The sequence below is a fragment of the Uloborus diversus genome, chromosome 8 (assembly GCF_026930045.1).
Source record: "Uloborus diversus isolate 005 chromosome 8, Udiv.v.3.1, whole genome shotgun sequence".
In the NCBI taxonomy this organism is placed as follows: Eukaryota; Metazoa; Arthropoda; class Arachnida; order Araneae; family Uloboridae; genus Uloborus; species Uloborus diversus.
Window position 1 is genome coordinate 86,462,471 of NC_072738.1, and position 18,344 is coordinate 86,480,814.

An 18,344-nucleotide genomic window follows, 5' to 3' on the forward strand; every position below is an offset into this window, starting at 1 on the left:
TTCAAAGTGTTTCTTCTACTAAAGTATAGCTTATAAATAGTAACATGTAAGAAATAAAACATTTATCTGCTTGTGTTATTTATTATTACCCTTTGTTCAGGCTTATAATTAGTAACCATTTTTTTTAAAACAATGAGAATGAACTACCCTCTAAAAACCAGCTAGGAATGTGTAGACGCTGGGGAGGGGAGGGGCATTCTGGTGTCCCGATTAAACATTTCAGAAATCTGGCAAGCCTAGTCATAATTGACCCTTGAGTCCCTTACTGAGAATATAAATAAATCAATTTGTTATAAAATCATATATAAATTTGTATCAGATGCGGTTTGTTTGTGCATAAGGAATATACAGCCAAACATGCTCAATATTGATTATCATAAAATGCAGTTGAATAATTTTCTAATTTATTGAAATATTAAAACACTAAGGACCTTGAAATACATTTCATTTTGTGCAGAAAAAAAAAACTCTTTCAAATGATATTAATGCTAAGTAAAGTGAGAATTTTGTCACTCTTTTTAGGCTGTTAGTATAAAAATTAATTTAAAAAAACAACAACAATAATTTAACTTTAAAAAAAAAATGCGTTGAGGTGCTCTCATAGTCCAAAGTATTTTGTACCAAAATACTGGTCTATAAGTGCTATAGATTTTCTAGACATTGAACGGCCACATACAAATTCTTCGACATAATTTTTTTTAAATATTTACAAAAATTGTACTGATTAATATATATATATATGTTACCCAAGGAATCCACCAGTTACTCCAGCAGCTGTCATTCCTTTCAGTCCATAGTTGATTCTAAAGATACTTCCTAATAGTGCTATAAATGATAAAAAATGAACATGTGATCCTTATTTTGATTCAGTTAAAATTCAAGCAAAACATCTTCTTTCTTTCGTCTTATTGAAAACATTTTGTTAAAATGAATTTATTATTGTTATTTCTATCAAAGTGTCATATAACAAATTTGGCTATAATTAATTGCATTTCTAACTTTGATAAAATACAGTATAGGACCATAAATTTGGAATGCTATGGACCACAACTTATTCAGATTTCCAAATTTTCCAGATTTCAAATCCAAATTCCAAAAAATAGCAAACATTATCATATTTTGCGATATTTAGTACATTCTTCTAAATTTGATTATTGTTTTCAAATTTCCTTTTTTCTTTATTAGTCTCAATGATACTCTTTGGCATGCTAAAGAAAAAAACCATCAACGTTATGTATGATCAGCAAATGCTGTTTTTTGTTATTGAACATTATGATGTCTGATCGATATAAATAAAAATCATATTTTTACTGAAAAATAGCTTTGTATTTTTACTCAATATGCTTTATGTTGTACCAGTGGTACCCGCACGGCTTTGCCCGTAATAGAAAAATTAAAAGGTCTTTTGGTTTGCCTGTATATTTACAAATAAGTATGGTGAATTTTCTCGCCAATTGGCTTGTACCCATGTTACGGTTTTACGTTATGATAATTTGTTCTTAAAATTGGAATAGAAAAAGAACCACATCGAATTTTTGAAATATCGCTTGGAGGTGCACACCCCCATGCTACAAACTAACTTTGTGCCTTTGTGTTGTTTAACGCTATTCGCGTCACAGATCCTACAGACATCCTCCGGACATCCAGACAGAGAGACTTTCAGATTTATTATTAGTAAAGATAAATGATAAAATGAAAAGTTTCTTACACAAAAAGCGAAAACGTTAAAAGATCACTGCACGATTATATACAAAATTGCTAATATATGATACAGAAGAAACATAAAAAAAAGCCTTTAGTACTTATGTTTTTTAACAGTACTTATGTTTTTTAACAAGTAATTAACAAAGGTTGACAGTTTCAAAAATTTTAAATGTAAGGAAAAAAGTGCCAAGTTTCAACTTTTCCGTATTTGGGATTCTACTTTACTACGCACAGTAAACTCCCAATAATCCGTGGGTGGCTTATACAGGGTCTTTCACACTTTGAAAAAAAAAAAAAAAAAAAAAAAAAATTGGCAATGATTAACTGAATGTAGATAAAAGTACACATTTTAACTAAACAAGTACTAATTTATTTTTAGACATTCCTATTGCTTCCTCCCTCCTCCTTTCCAATGACATCAAAGCTTTTGAGGTCATCAAAACCTGACTAGAAAAAATTCCCCTCCCTTCTCCTTTAAGTTTTTGGTGTAACCTAGGTTGATCTGTTGCAGTTAATCTGCTTGCAACAACTTGCTCGCATATGTGTGTAATCTGTTTTGCAATAATGAGCGATCCTTTTCCAGCTTTTACATGCTTTTTTTACATACACTATTACAGGATGAGAGTGATCAGAGAGCAAAAAGGAGGAAATCAAAAAAAAAAAAAAAATTGTGAAAGGGATGATATCCAAAACCGCATCAAAATAGAACCTAGAAGCCATGATATTCAAAAATTCAACAAAAAATAGCTAATTTACCAGTTTTAAAGGTAATACATATTTAATTAAGTATAAAAAATAATTTTGTACTATTTGCTGCATTGTACCATTTCTTGCAAGAGTTTTTATTCCTAAATAAATCTAAATTTTGAAAAAGAGGCAACAATTTCTAATCCCTGAGTCTTTGAACAAAGGATTGAGGGAGCCAGAGGTCAATCTTAGCTGCATCACACAATAGTGTCAACTTTTCACATTTTTAGAGAAAAATGCATTTCTTTTATTAAAAACATTTCAGTTTAGTGTTAAAACGAGTGGAGAACATAAATTTTTAAATTAGGTCTGCTTGTAAAGTAAAAATTTACAACAAAGGAAATATCTAAAATTTCCTTAGATGGTAGAACATACTTTTAATAGTAAGAATTGAAAATAAATATGTATACATATAAACAATTGGTTATCTTTTTCCTTGCATTGGAACCCTTTATTTTTTTTTAAAAACTTCCTAATATGATTTCGTAATCAAAAGAACAACTTACAGCTGCCTCATTTAATCATGAAATCCCAAAACTTTTAACAGGCTGTAAAGCCTAAACCATTTGAGATTCACCATGAATATTTTTTACTTTCTTAAGTACATAAAAAAGTAACCATGCCAATGTTTCAATAAAATTTGAGACTGTGGGTGCTATGCCACATTTTTTGATTGACTTTTGAATTTTTTTTTCTAAAATTAATTAAAGAAATAAAGATATTATTGAAATGATGAATTAAATAAGCAGATATAAGGTAGCATAAAGTAAAAAAATACCCAACATTAAAAATAATTGAAATGCTTGCAGGATGCAAAAAGATTGAAATCTCAAACGAGGCATACAACTTTCGGCGCAGCACGTGTTTGATGTTGTTTGGCATGATTCTAAAACATAGGTTTTTGGAAGATATAGCAGGGGATGAAGATTCAAGGGGGAAAAATAAAAAGAATACAAAACTGAAAATTCAAAAAAATTGTATCCCTTTCCAATTTGTGAGAAAAATAAGGCTTCAAAGAGGCAAAAAAAGGAGGAAAGGTTTTGAAAGCCAACAGAAAAAGCAGGAAAATCTCATCCCTGACTGTAATCATTTTAGCTGTAGTTTCACTGTATGAGATTGTTATTGATCTTTTTATGCTGTTGCATGCACTATCATAGTTTTTGCCTAATTTGCGGTTTCCACGCCAACTTATTCCGCGGATAATCAGGAGTTAACTGTACATGAAAGTATACAGTTTGTTTTAGAAAAATCCCATCTCCACAAGAATATCATTTTCTTTAGAACAAATTAAAGAAACACTTTACAGACAAAAAAAAAAAAAAAAATTCCCACAATAAATTTGGTAAAAATAGGCAGTTTCAAGGATTTAAAACAATATGATAACAATGACCTTTTAGCAAAATTAAGGTGGGTAAAGGCAGAAGCTTCAAGTTTAGCTCCGGTTCCGAAAAATCGAAGAATTGCTACTGTGGACACAGCTTTGTGTATAAGTGTTACTAAAGCTGACGAAGCATTCATACAATAAACAGGGTTCATACTCTATTTGTATGAAAAAATTCCACGACTTTTCCAAGACTTTTTCATGACTTCAATGAAAATTTTCATGACCTCGTTACACGAAGAGAATAGGGCTATTAAATCTGAAACCTGGTAAGATTTGGAAATGAGCATTAGCAAAACGTCTATATGAATGCCAAAGCCTCATTGAAACATTTACTCGTAATGGAAAAAATATAAGTGCACACTTAAAAAACTAAACTATTCTTATTTTGTCTTCATCGTGTGAATTTAAGAATAGTTTAGTTTTTTAAGTGCACACTTAAAAAACTGAACTATTCTTATTTTGTCTTCATTGTGTGAATTTAAGTAAAGTAAAAATGCAGTAAAGCGAATATGATGATGCTTAAATGTCTGATTTTTTTTTTTAACAGGCAAAATGATATTGAATGGGACAAAGGTTGAATGAGTCATCATTAAGTTTCAAAAAATTCGCTTCAAAAGTTACTTTTTAGTGTCAACAGTGCCTTTAATCATCTACGTAACTTGACAGTATTTTGGTTCTTTAAAGTAAAGCCACATAGTTTAGTTATGTATCTAAACCAGATCTTTTTTGAAAAAAAAAAAAAAAAAAAAACATTCAGTGATGAATCAATCTTCTGATTCAAAAGTATATTTGTTTTGTTTACAAATTTGAATATTTTCAAATGCATATAAATTATTAGGTTCAGAATTTCCAGAGCACGTTTAATTCCCGACATTGAACGTAGCAGTGGGTCGCATGGATTAGTTTTGCGTGCCGTATGTTGGGCACTACTGTTTTTAGAGCATTAGAATTCCTTCTTTTCTGTATTCTATCGCCTGATTTAAGATCTTTATTTTCTAAAATATTCAACAAATTAAGATAAACTCTGATAAATTTAATAATAAAGTCCCTTACGAGTGATGGAATCGAACTTGCATGCAATTGAATTGCTTTTTTTTTTTCTTGAGTGGGCGTGGCAAAACTAAGAACGTGAAATTTTACTACTACGGAATATGAAACATAAGAAGTGTTAAAAATAACAGAAGATTCAAAATATGTGATGTCCAGGCAGTAAAATCACATCGCACAAAATGGCAAGCGGTTGCGACAGAAGTGGATGCAATGAGATTTCAAAATTCAGATTTGATTTTTGGATCGTTCAATTTTCCACTTTTAATAGCTTTTATGTGCTATACTGTTAAATCACTCAAGATTTCTAATGCTCCTTCAGCTACTGTTCCTTTCTCTTTGTCCAGGACATTTTTCCATGACTTGAAATAAATTTCCATGACTTTCAATGAAAATTTCAATTTTCCATGACTTTTCCAGGTCTGAAATTCTGTTATTTTTTTTCCATGACTTTCCAGGATTTCCATGACCCGTACGAACCCTGAATAAATCAGATTCAACATTTGTCGAAGAAGCTTTTACACACTAACAAAACTTACATGAAATAGCATAGCTATGTTTTCCCCACTACACAGGATATAGCACTTTAGCATTGCAAAATTTAAATTCAGCACTGTACTCATTTCTTGAAAAGAAAATTTAGGACTTATAAATGCTAAAAGGGTCAAAATTGAGAGAAACTAAGGACCTACAAAGCTTCATTTTAAATAGATTGGAATATGGTTACATGAAAGAACTACAAGTCTCAAAAATATGAAACAAGTTACACAATATTTAGTAAATTACCGCCCAATAGACAGGGCTAAAGCAGAATTACATGAAATACACCGCCAGCTCAGTCATTTCCAGCCGAGGACTGCAATTTCGTGTTTATTAGCACTCATCAGCCTGGCATAGGAAAGTGACTGAGCAGGAGATGGAAAACCTCTTAAGGAAGCCAAGAGTGCACAACAAACTGGTAGCTAATATAGAATTAGCGCAGATCAGACGAGTGACCGAAGCAATGGTTCGGTTCAACTCGAGGATTGGAAGGTAAAGGCATGGTATATTCAGTAAATTACCGCCCAATAGCCAGGGCTTAAAGCAGAATTACATGAAATACACCACCAGCTCAGTCATTTCCAGTCGAGGACTGCAGTTTCATGCTTATTAGCACTCATCAGCCCAGCATAGGAAAGTGACTGAGCTGGAGATGGAAAACCTCTTAAGGAAGCCAAGAGTGCACAACAAACTGGTAGCTAATATAGAATTAGCGCAGATGAGACGAGTAACCGTTACACAATAGTTTGAGAACTTTATATTTCATTCATTACATCCTTTGCGTCATTGCACAAGGTTGCGTCCATATCCTTCACACACAAGAATGCCTACACATGCGTGTATACATACACACACCACTACACAAACACAAGCTCGTGATTGCAAAAAAACATAATTTGAATTCAAAATGCCAACTATTCAATTTTTTTTTTGTACATTTACAGTCAAATAACAATCTATCAAGCACTACTGCTTATACTGTATAACTTAGCATTTCAAAAAAAAAAAAAAAAAAAAAAATAGGAAAAAGAACAGAGATGTAACTTTATCACAGTAGCTGGATATTGCATATTTTTTACGAGTTCAAGCTGGACATCAGGCCGGCTGCAGAACATATTTCTTTTTTTTTTTACATTTTAACATCAGTTCTTTTCCCTCTAGGGAGGGGGAGCAGTGGATTGATTGAGCTAGAAAAATATTTGTAATATTACATGCACTTTCAACTTAACTTCTGTAGGAAAAACACCAGAAGGTTTTTTTTCCCATCAGGCTCAGAGATTGTTCATCCATTTGTAAGGGTGTGACATTTTTACGCATATATTTACACTTTATTCTCGGAATTTTAAACTTCAGCATATTTTACATTGTGATACATATTCCTTAGGCTCAAATATACAAAAATTAAAATCTTAAGTTTAAAATTCCAGGAATGAAATGCAAATACATGCTTTAAAGTCTCATTTGGGTGAATGGATTGAGCAAGATACAAATTACAACTGCCAAAACCAATAAAGAAATATATTATTTATAATTTAGAGTTTACTTACTCCCGCTAGCTATATGCTCCCACACTGTTATCTTGTTGTTGTAGTTAGCTGCTGTCATTGTCAATAATCTGTTAATTCATTATGAAGAAAAAGAAAAAAAATACAGAAGTGACTAAATTAATGTTGCAAATAATTATACAAACACAAGATAGTTATAGAAATTAGCAAAGAACTTACAAATATAGTGAACTAAAAGAACCATATCGTAGTGCATACATAAAACCTCCTTTTATTCCCGAAAGAGTCATTGTATCTTGAAGTTTTCTCTGAAATTTAATAAGATAAGTAATGAACTTTAGTTAAATATATATAAACAAAAAAATAGCAATCAGTTTTCTATATCGAATACGTTTCATGTGATTTGTAGTGTCACACCCCCAACCCCGTCCCCTACAAATGCAAAAAAAAAAGTTCTAAATAAACATGAAATGCATACAGTTGGCCGTCGAGAGGACAAAAAAGTTTGGGGGGGGGGGGGGGAGGGGGGGTGAAATTGATGTCCCCTTAATTGTGTCAAACGTACCTCGCACACAGAGAAAGATAATGGGGTTCAGTATTTTGGAAGAGAAAATAATTACTAGGTCGAGGTGTTGACAATATAAACCTAATCCTGAGTAAAATACACACTCCCTTGATGTGGAGTGGAAAAGAAGGGGTTCGAAGGGAAATTTTTCAAATTTGTATTCTTGAAAAGGCATTTTATCTTCAAATTTTTTTTTTAAAACTTGCAATTCCACTTTGGGTGCCATCCTCAGACGGGTGACATTCGAGGCGGACCCCCCCCCCCCCCCCTCCCACGTAGTGACACCACTACATATACATAAATCAACTATCTGCTTTTGGTCGAGAGCCATTTGTCTCCCCCCCCCTGCTAAAATTTATATTACCTGATTCAGCGCCGGGCCTCTAGTTAATGACTAAGTTGAGATGACCTCTGACTGCCTTGGATTTTGGCTAGAGATCTGTTTTTACCAGTAAGATAAAAAGCACTAGAGACCTCCATCCAAAAACTCCTCACTTCCAAGAAAATTTCCCCACAATACAACAGTACAATTTCTAAAATGGAATTATAATTACCATTATCTTGCAAAAAAGACTTATTTTAGAAACTATTTCTAAGTGTAAACTAACCATAACAAAGCAAGCTTAAAACCTTTTCAGCCTAACATAATATTTTAAGCATAATCACGTACAAAATCAGTTATTAGAAGTTAAGACAAAAAGAAAACAGTTTATGAATCTGTTGCATTCAAATACGCATTTAGGGTTTACTGAGGTTATGTCACGTCTCCTCCATTCCCCCATTAAGGTGACCAAAACCTTTTAGGACTTTCATTTTGATAAATTATCGGGTCATTGCCCCAGACTCTTGATTTGTGTTCAAAAATTACATCCTTTTGATTTGTCTACTCCAAGGTGAACAACCGCCCAGAACACCAGGTAACAGGGGAAACCAAAAAAGGCCTACATTTAATATTCTCTAAGTTACCAAGTTCTTGGATTTTTTATGTTTTTACAAATGTTTTTATTTGAAGAAAATGAAATTTTTTTCTTTTTAATTTTTTTTTTTTGAGTTTTCTCAGATGTAAAGTTTTTAAAATAAAAATATAATCAATCTATAAAATCAGAAAGACAAGTGAAAGAGTAACAAAAAGAAAATGTTAGACCCTGGATGAGTTAAAAATTTTGTGGAAAAAGACATGCTGGGGACAGTTTTATGGTTTTTCTGGAGGAAGGGAGGGTGGGGATTAGATCCAAGTTGATTGATCTCAGGACAGATTGTTTTCATTTCAACTCTCGAAGCAAAAACATACAAAGTTATAAAAAAAACCTCCTGGGGGTTACAAGTTTAGTGTATGTATCTGCTTAGCTGCGCGTCTATGGCTTTGTAGTCTCTAAACGGTATTGACTGACTATTACTGACTAATTTAATTTTTTTTATTTGAAAGGTTCTTGGCCATGGTTGATTTGATTTTCTTTCTTTTTGTTTTTCTAATTGTTATTTTAATATTAGTTAACCTTGAATGCTTGTACTACAGTAGAAGACCTTTATAACGCACACCTTGGGACTAGATGTTGTGTGCTATTTTGGACCATGAATTTTTTAAAGAAAATTTATATTCAAAGTATGTCAATTTTTTTGCACATTGCAATAAGTTTTTCAACAATGAGTATTACAGCACAAATTATAGAATTTAACATACAGTGTTATTCACAAATAATATATTTCATAATAAAAATAAAGTGCATCATAGTACACTATTGCTTGATTAATGGTTTGCATAACAGCTGTATTTACAAGAACAATCTGGAACTAATTTATAGGACTTACTTAATAGGCGTAATATGTATAGCCTGGAGCAAAGGAGAGTCGTTGGGGACATGATTCAGTTATTTAAATTTATCAAAATGAAAGATGTTAATGGATTAAATTTATGCACAGAAAGCAGTACGAGGGGTCATTGTTTTAAGCTTCTTAAATCTCAGGACTCTAACTTAAAAATCAGGAAAAACTACTATTTTAGTAGGGTCGTGGGCACTTGGAACAGCTTACCAGAAGAGGCGGTAATAAGCAGGGGGGTGGATAGCTTTAAGAGGGCCATTGATCTTCATTGGGGACTGGTAAATTGACTAGGACCAGCTTAGCTGGGCTCACCAGAGCCTGTTGCTAGTTGTCACATTTGCATTATTTGTATAAAACAAAAACAAAAAAAAAAAAACCCTGGTTTAAACCAAAAAAAAAAAGTTTTTTTTTTCATTTTTTTTTCCAAAAAAAAAATGGTTTTTCTACCAAGCCTGCTACATACAGTAAATAATAATACTTTATTGAGAGGTTTGTTCCAACAACAGCATCCTTAAGTACATGAAATATACATTGACTACAGGTATAGATTATGAGATGCCTGAAGATAATAACTGGATACGTAAAATTAACCTTGATTTGCCATAAAGAACATGTTAACATCCCTTTTGGAATGTCTGATTGTAATCAAAAAAGGAGATGCACTACTTGAGTTGCATAGACAAAATTTAAACCTTTCAACAACACTAACCATTTTTGTGTAATCCAAGATGTATGCATACTCAAGCTCTCACATGATACATACGTCACGGCAAAATTCTGAAATGGATTTGGGTACAGTCAAAATGTATGTTTTGGCTACTTTTGGTTACCTCGCACATACAAATACGAACGGATATTGAGAAAAACTAAAGTCAGAACTTGTTTAGACGCAATTAAAATGGAAACTTAGATTAAATTTTGCATGATAAATTTCTTAAGGACAGTTGTTCATTTTCTTTATACAAGGAAGTAAAAGGTGCGGATAATCCGAGCTTTCAGTAATCCGAGGTGAGGTAAGCCCTAATTACCTAGAATTTTTGACTCTACTACACTAATTATCATTTAAAAACTCTTAAAATGAAATTAGCTACAGTATTATACTTAAAAGGCAGAATAGAGTAAAGGTTTTTTTAATTGACAAACTTAGTTTACTTCTGAAAAGTAGTGCATTTTTATGTTGGCGTTATAAAGATATTCTACTGTATTGTAATTTATATTGCACATGTTTCTTAATCAAGAATCATAGTTGATGTTAAATTTACTTTTTTCTAGAAGAAATATTACAACTCAATATGTAAAGAATTTTTCTGAAAAAAAAAAAAAAAACTAAATTTTTTTTAAGATAATGGATAGTGATAAAAACTTTCCATTACTCCAGCAAAATAACTCATTATTATTTAAAAAAATTAAATCCCCTTTTCTAAAATTGCGTAACCTCAACCTTGCTCAGGGCGCTAAAACATCTTCCCAGCCCTGGTTTGCTCATGCTTTAATAATGATAGTCTGCTAAATCAGATGCTGGATCCGCCCTTAGTCGCATTGAGGTACTTGTAAAAACAATACATAAACAGGGTTCATACCCTTTAGGCAGAAAAAAAATTCAAGCACTTTTCAAGTACTTTTCAAGGTAAAAAATTTTGTTTTCAAGGCAATATCAAAATTTGTACTAAAAATATTGTATGCAGATTTCATTTACTACAAACACATAGAAATAAGGCAATAATACAAAAAAGTATAGGAAAACAAAATTGCTTTTTCTACAACGAGAGACGTTTTGATGAAAGATCTACTGCGTTGAAAGTTTTTCTGAAAATGTTTGAAAAGTTTGGTCATAAAAAGAAGCAGATACTAAGAGGTTTAATTTTGAGGTTTTTTAAAGGTTGCAGCAGTCAGAGGTTTGTATATTTTCTAGAATCAGCAAATTAATACTTTATAAAAAAAAAACTTTCATAAGTGCTTTTAACTTTTATGGGAAGAAACTAAAATACCCAAGTTCAATGGCATTGCCAGAGAGGAGTTTTTGAAGTCACCCCCCCCCCCCCCCCCAGTTTCAACATTTATTTCCAATATCTATACAGTGGTTTATTACACTATAAGGGCGGTTAGGACAAAAACACTACCCAGAAAGTTATTTCAGTTTGCACTATTAAGTTCTAAAAATATCAGGTTTGCAAATCATTTATAAGTATGCAAATCAATTATTTGTATGTATTTATTAGCTGTTCAGCCAATAAGGCATTTCAACTGTCCTCGAGTAAATTTAAAAATTAGGAAGCAAGAAAAGTTTATGAAAGTCCACAGTCCAGTCTCTACACCTCAAAATATACAAAAGCAGCTTAAGCAGTGATAAATACTCTGAATGCAAACTTGAGCCTATTCAGCTTTCATTGATTAACTTGCAATAGACAATAAATGTGCAAGTTCAGATTTATAGAGCCATATTTCGAAATTGAAAAGATTCACAAGAAGTTGACATATATTATGACAAAAGTAGTTTTATTTTGGGAAAAAATGGGTTATTGTTGAAATTAGAATTTAAATTTAGAAAGGCAATAATATTCAGGTGTAATTGTGATTTGTGAGTTCATAAAAAATTACCTGAAAGTTTCAAAGAGCAAAATGGGGCAAGGGGGGGGGGGGAATAATTTTTAAAACTAAGCCCCCTATTACTTGAATATACATATGTACAACAATAACTTTTGCTATGCATACAATTCATAAAATAGTTTATTAAGTCAAAATATTCTGCATAGAAATACCATGCCCAGTGCCTGTTGATAACCAGCAACAGGCACTGGGCCTAGCTAGGCTGGTACTGGTCAATTTATTAGATCCAAATGAAGATGAATGACCCTCGTTAAGCTATCTACCCCTTTGCTGATTAAAGCCTCTTTCAGTAAGCTCCAAGTACCCACAACCTTAATAAAGTAGTAATTTTGAACATTTGAGGAAAAGGCAGGGCCGTATCCAGAGGGGGGACCTGACGGGTCCCCCCCCCGAAACCCAAAATGTTTTGTACCGTAAAACAAAAGGTTTTTTTTTTATTATTTATTTTTTTTTTTTTTTAAATTCCTAATGTCAAAAAAGGAAAATAACAAAGTTTTTTTTTATTCTTAATTTTGCTACTATTCAAAATTTATAATATTTTGAAGACATACAGAAAAAGCAGTTCTAGTGCTCATTAAGCCGCAAGGCACACTTGAAATTTAGACCTTTAATTAGGACTTCCTGCTCTCTTTCCAATTCAATTCAGGGCAGTCCAGCGTTAAGGCAGGCCCTTTGTCAGTTCGTTGTTTTTCAAGTCTACCAAACTGACTTCTGTGCACTTCCTCCTCCAGGGGCGTGCACAGAAATTTTGGGGCTGTCACAAATGTCTTTTTTGGGCCCCCTCCATATTGTTTACCCATATTTTCAAACCCCAGGTTTAAAAATATTGGGTCCCATTTAAGCTCGGTCCCGGGCCAACAGGTGTCCTTTCTCCCCTCTGTGCACGATCCTGCCCTCCTCCCCCCTATAACTCTAGTAAAACTTACACTGTACCGATTTCGATCTGGGGACTCCCCAAAGGCTGGGCCCCTATTTTCCGATTAGGCGAGTATCTTGTTACCTAAATGTGCCAAATTCAGCTCCTTGATACATCCTGAGTAAAAAATGCAAAAATCACGATTCTCGCGTTTTTGTAGCATAATTTTCAAGATCATTTTTGTGACTGATATGTTTCATGTCTTGCATTTATTTAGTGCCGAATTCAGTATCATGGAAGTTCTTTTGTTATTGCTTGTTTTTTTTCCTTACCTCTACTGCATACTGTTAATACCTTAAGTATGAGAAAAAAAAATAACACTTACTCTACTCTCTTTCATTTTCTGCACTACTTGTGATTTGAAAAAAAAAAGTTTGTTTCGATAAATATTTCGTTGCATTTATTTTTTAACTTAAAACGGGTGTGTCTTACAAAGTTATAATCATTTTGTAAGACTGTACAATCAACTTCTGAAAAGTGTAAATAAAGAGCTTCAAATAATTTCAACTGTTCGAGAGTCTTTGAAAATTATTTAAGTTTTTGAAATTCCTTGAAAAGTTCTTGAATTTTGTATCTTATCAAGAAAATAAAGTATGAATTGTCCAAATGGCCAGAATATTACTCTTCTGTTCTTATTTTCTGAATGTCTACACCATTTCTTTTAAACTATTTTGTAGAATTTTCATACTGTAGGGCTTAATTACTGTAGTACTTAAATGAAAAAAAAAAGGGGGGGGGGAGTAGGGTTAGTGATCAAAAACAAACTTCACTAAAAGCCGATATGAGCAGATGACTGGGTGCTTCTCTTTTCTCCTCTCTCGTTTTTCCTCTCTGTCCATTAATTTCCTTTATTTGTCGAGCAAGCAATTTTTATTTTGTTTCTCCGGGGAAAAACTCCCGGACCCCCTGAAATTATGGATGTTCTACATCCGACTTAAAGGGACACTCTCCTGTTATCCTTACCACTACAAGGTGAATAAGAAAAATAATAAGAAATTAAAATAAAATAACAACAGTCCAAACAGTGGAATCATTAAAAATAGAGACAAAAAGTCTTCTATGTTAACATTTTTATGAGTTTGGTGTGTCTATGTATACTATATGTGTGTGTGTGTGTGTTAGGGCAATGTGCTAATCCCGGGCCCCTCCTGAAAATAATTTCTGGATACGGCCTTGGGAAAAGGGGAAAATTGGAGATATAGGGAGGTAAAAGTATAAAAACGAACACTACACACGATTTCAAGTGAATAATCATAACACAACCACCCCTGTTATACACGTTATTTATTTTAGCAGACATAAAAAAATGATGTACTTATAAATAAAATTATATAAATCAACTTTATATTTAAAATACAAACTTTAAGTTAATTTGTTAGGTGCTCAACTGCTGAAATTTAAATTTTTTTTAAAAAATCTGTTATGACCAAAAATTAGGTAAAGATAATCATTCAAAATTGCAAAAATAAATAAGCAAATAATTAAACAAGACCAAGGTAATACATTCTTTAACTCTTTAGCTATTAAAATAAAAAATAAAATAAGCTAATCTGATGTAGCAGTGTCAAAATAACTACTAATTGCCAAAAATATAAAAATATTTACAAATACAAAAGGATTGAAATCTCAAACAAGGGAAGCAAATTTTCGCGAATTAAGTTTAATGTTGTCATGTTTCCCATAAAATAAACTTATATTTTACTGAAATTAAACATAAAATATGCTAATCTACGGTAGCAAATATGAAAATAACATCCGATTAGAGAATATATTTAAATATTTGCAAGATGCAAAAAGATTGAAATTTCAAACACGAGAAGCAATTTTTTCGCAAAGTCTGAGGTTTGTTCGACGTGGCATGTTTCCCATGAAATAAATTTGTTTTTTATTAAAATTAAACAAAAAATATACTAATCTAAGGTAGCATATGCGAAACTAACATTTGATTAGCCAAAATATTTAAATATTTGCAGGATGCAAAAAGATTGAAATTTCAAACACAAGAGCAATTTTCCGCGAAACCCGAGTAAGTTCAATGTTGTCATGGTTTCCAAATTAATATCTTTGTTAATTAATGAAATTAAACAAAAAAAAATAAAACTAATCTAAGGTACCATATGTCAAAATATCTTTCGGTTGTAAAAAAACATCAAAATATTTACAAGATGCAAAAGGATTGAAATCCCAAAACACGGAAGCAATTTTTCGCGATGTTGCATACTGAACACATGTTTCAGAAAATTGCATTGGTGAAATACTTTTTTAAAACTTCTAAGCACAATTGATTTTTTGAGAGAATTTAAGCACTAAGAAACTTTTTTCAAAGGTTTTAAAACTTTTTCAAGGTTTTCAAAGCACTTGAAAATGAACTTTTTTTTTTCAAGCACTTTTCAAGGTTTTTCAAGGGCGTACGAACCCTGATAAAAACTGTCAAAATTACATTAAGTTTCCTTATATGATGGGTAAGACACATTTTTATACAGTGTAAAGCAAGTTTTAAAATGCTTAAATTATTAATGAATAACTGCTAGAATAAGAAATTAGTAAAGGGAACTTGTAAAAATCAATTTATGTGCATCAAAGGACAAACTCTTAAGGATTGATTTTTCTGCATGAAGTTATTTCACACAAATTTAGTACATGGTCATATTACCCTTGCTAAATGCTGGCTTTCAAAAACTGATGCAACATTCTTTCGAAGATGATCTGTTTTAGCCTGTTGCATGTGAGAAAGTGCTCCGTAAAATCCAACAACAAGAGAAACTGTTGTGCAATTCCATACAATCTGACTCAATTCTGGACTTATGGAAACCATACTGACTAAAAAAAAGAGAGAGAAAGAAAAAAAAAAAATCACTATAAAAACAATTTTAGTAACAAAACATATCATCTAGACTTTCCTAAAATTTCATAAAATTTTTAGAGACAAAAAAATGTAAATTTTCAAAAGCAAACGAATTTACAAATGCTATTGATTTTTAAATTTAAAAACCACCATTAGGGGTATAAAAGGTCGAGTCCTGGTTCATTTGAAGTGGAGAAATTATTCTTATAACTTTAACTTTCTCATTTTTGCTAACTGCAACAGTGTTTATGACAAGCCTATGACTACTGTTCTGTGCACAGCTGTAGTGGTTGAATTTTGCACTATACCTCAGTTGGTTGCTTTTTTTAACTCTTTGATGGTTTTTGAACGTCTTTTCACGCCCTACTGAGCATGTTTCAAAAGCATTTTACACTCATTTTTCTGATGCTAAATGTTCATTGTCAAATGGTCCAAGGCGCAGGGTAATAGCTAGGCATTGATAGAAGGAAGGGCACTTGATTTACATGGCCAGTTACTCAAAAAAATATTTTTCATGGGGGAAGAATTTCACACATCTTACTTATGACTCAGAAACCGTCAGAGGGTTAAGATATACTAATAGCATTGAAATTTCAAGGGTGCCCAACATCCTAAGAGCAAAGGTGCCCCTAAATATCGCAAGGCCCCCCCCCCAAAAAAAAAGTCAAAAATACCCCCCTACCTAAAAATTTTAATGCTGCACTCTGCACCATGATCCTCCTCTGGGTGGGCACACCTGGAAATTTCTAGGGACCTGCCATCTCTAGGGCAGCGTTTCTCAACCTTTTTTGAGCTGCGGATCGGCAAAAGCTTTTGAAAAACAATTCACTGAGCAGCAAGGTTGTTCTTCTCCCCCCACCCCCTTTTTTTTTGCCAAATCAAAAAAAAAAAAAAAAGTTGCATTTTTGAATAGTTAAAAACGTGAATTTTTTTACGGACTGGTAAGGTTTATTTTCTTTAAAAAAGTAAAAAAAACTTTGAACGTTAGGACCGTGAAATATTTTTGCAACAGCTGAGGGGTTTTCTTTATGTTTTACAAAATAATAAAAAATGTATCAATTAATAAATATATCTTTTCTTCGTGTAAAAGAACTTTGTAACAAAAAATATTTTCATGCTACAAATAAAATAAGTAATTATTGTCAGGGACGTGCATAGAAATTTTGGGCCGGTCACAAATGACTTTTTAGGGCCCCCCATCATATTGTTTACTTCTATATTTCATCCCTAGTTTTGAAAATACTGGGCTCCCTTCAGGCCCCTTCTCTCCCCCCCCCCTTCTGATTATCCTAATAATTACGTAATTACATTGCTGAAAAATCTTAGAAAACTATGAAAATTAATCACAAAATTCATGTAAAAGATAGCATATAAGATTCTTATATTATATGGCATTTTCTTTTTTCAATTAAGATAATTATTTAATTTGAATGAGCAAAAATCTCTGCGTACCCGGACGTGTCAAATTTTTCTGCGAACCAGTGCTGGTCCTCTCCGCAATTGGGAATAGGTTGCACTACTGTATTCTCAAAAGAGTTAGCATTGAAAGTTACCAGCAATGAAAAGGTTAATGAAGTTATGAACCCTTGTTATAATTTACCAGTTTTCAAATGAACAAGAACAAGCATATATTGCAATTTCTTTACTTTTACCGATTTGGTATCATTTGTCCTTCTGCTCAACTTTTAGTCAAGGTTGACTGGTTTTTCGGGGATATTTCGATAATTGGGAATCTCACGCGGTCGTCTCATTTTTGGTGTAAATAATTTTATTTTGGTAACCCTGCTGATTTAGAATAGCCCTATGTGAGTTGATGTTTCCGATCTCTTTGTTTTGATTTGCAAATAAAAATAGCTCTCGCGCAGGAGCTGGAGCCAAACACTGACGCCAATGAAGGAAGATCGCCAAATTCCCAATTATCGAAATATCCCATGTTTTTCCAATAAGCTAGATGAACTTAATAAAAATGAATAAATATCTAGTTATTATATTTTGTCACACAAACAGATGTATTTGCAAATCAATGCAAGAAATATTTTAAGTGAAAATGAAAAAAAAAAAGTTTAGTTAAAAGCTTTTTTTACGGTTAGAAGTTTTTTTTTTTCTTTTAAATCTCAGAATATGAATGAAAATCTTACTCTTTACTGTACATTCTTTTAACTCGATCCCAACCAGTTTCACTCGATAGTAATTTTTTGATTTGATTTTGTCGAAATTCTTCAAGTTCATTGGAACAACGAGCGACGCAAAGTATGTTTTGCATATTGTTTAATATAATATTAATATTTGTCAAGCGTCCATCGAATCGAAATACTCCCAAGATTCATGACTGACAATCAATGTTGTAAATATTTCATAGGCCTCCAATTTTGAAAACAACAAATGCTCAAACCAACGAAACACATGTGTGTGTTTCTGTTTTGAACTCTATAAAAATCACTGCTCTTAACCACCGGCTTTTACAATGACCGCCTCGCCATGTACGTTAGCAGCTTCCTATATTTGCCGCAATCAGCGCTAAATGATAGAGTTTTGCACCGTCAGAAAAAAAAAATAATATCAGTTCTTGTTGCTTTTCTAATCTCGCAGAAATATTTATTTTCTTTATTATAACATCAAAATCATGAGCGAACAGTTTTGTAATACGTTTTTAAAAAGATTTA

The 18,344-nt window shown here is 32.4% G+C and overlaps 1 protein-coding gene across 1 annotated transcript; it reads right to left on the minus strand.

Annotated features, from left to right (window-relative positions):
• Window positions 1-670: 670 nt before the first annotated feature.
• Window positions 671-18,131, minus strand: LOC129228463 (RPII140-upstream gene protein-like). Its single transcript, XM_054863144.1, has 5 exons — window positions 17,827-18,131; window positions 15,490-15,656; window positions 7,147-7,235; window positions 6,970-7,037; window positions 671-825 (listed from the first exon to the last, which is right to left on the minus strand). Exons 1-5 carry the CDS (start codon window positions 17,942-17,944, stop codon window positions 743-745), a joined length of 525 nt encoding a protein of 174 aa, XP_054719119.1. The 5' UTR covers window positions 17,945-18,131; the 3' UTR covers window positions 671-742.
• Between the last annotated feature and the right edge of the window lie 213 nt (window positions 18,132-18,344).

What these genes read in the sequence shown, in the direction of transcription:
- LOC129228463 (XM_054863144.1), bottom strand. Translation starts at nt 17,944, where the DNA reads ATGCAAAACATACTTTGCGTCGCTCGTTGTTCCAATGAACTTGAAGAA. An exon ending in TCGAGTTAAAAGAATGTACA is followed by an intron (nt 15,657 to 17,826) that starts GTAAAGAGTAAG and finishes TCTTTTTTTTAG; the next exon opens with TCAGTATGGTTTCCATAAGT. An exon ending in GGAGCATATAGCTAGCGGGA is followed by an intron (nt 826 to 6,969) that starts GTAAGTAAACTC and finishes TATCATTTATAG; the next exon opens with CACTATTAGGAAGTATCTTT.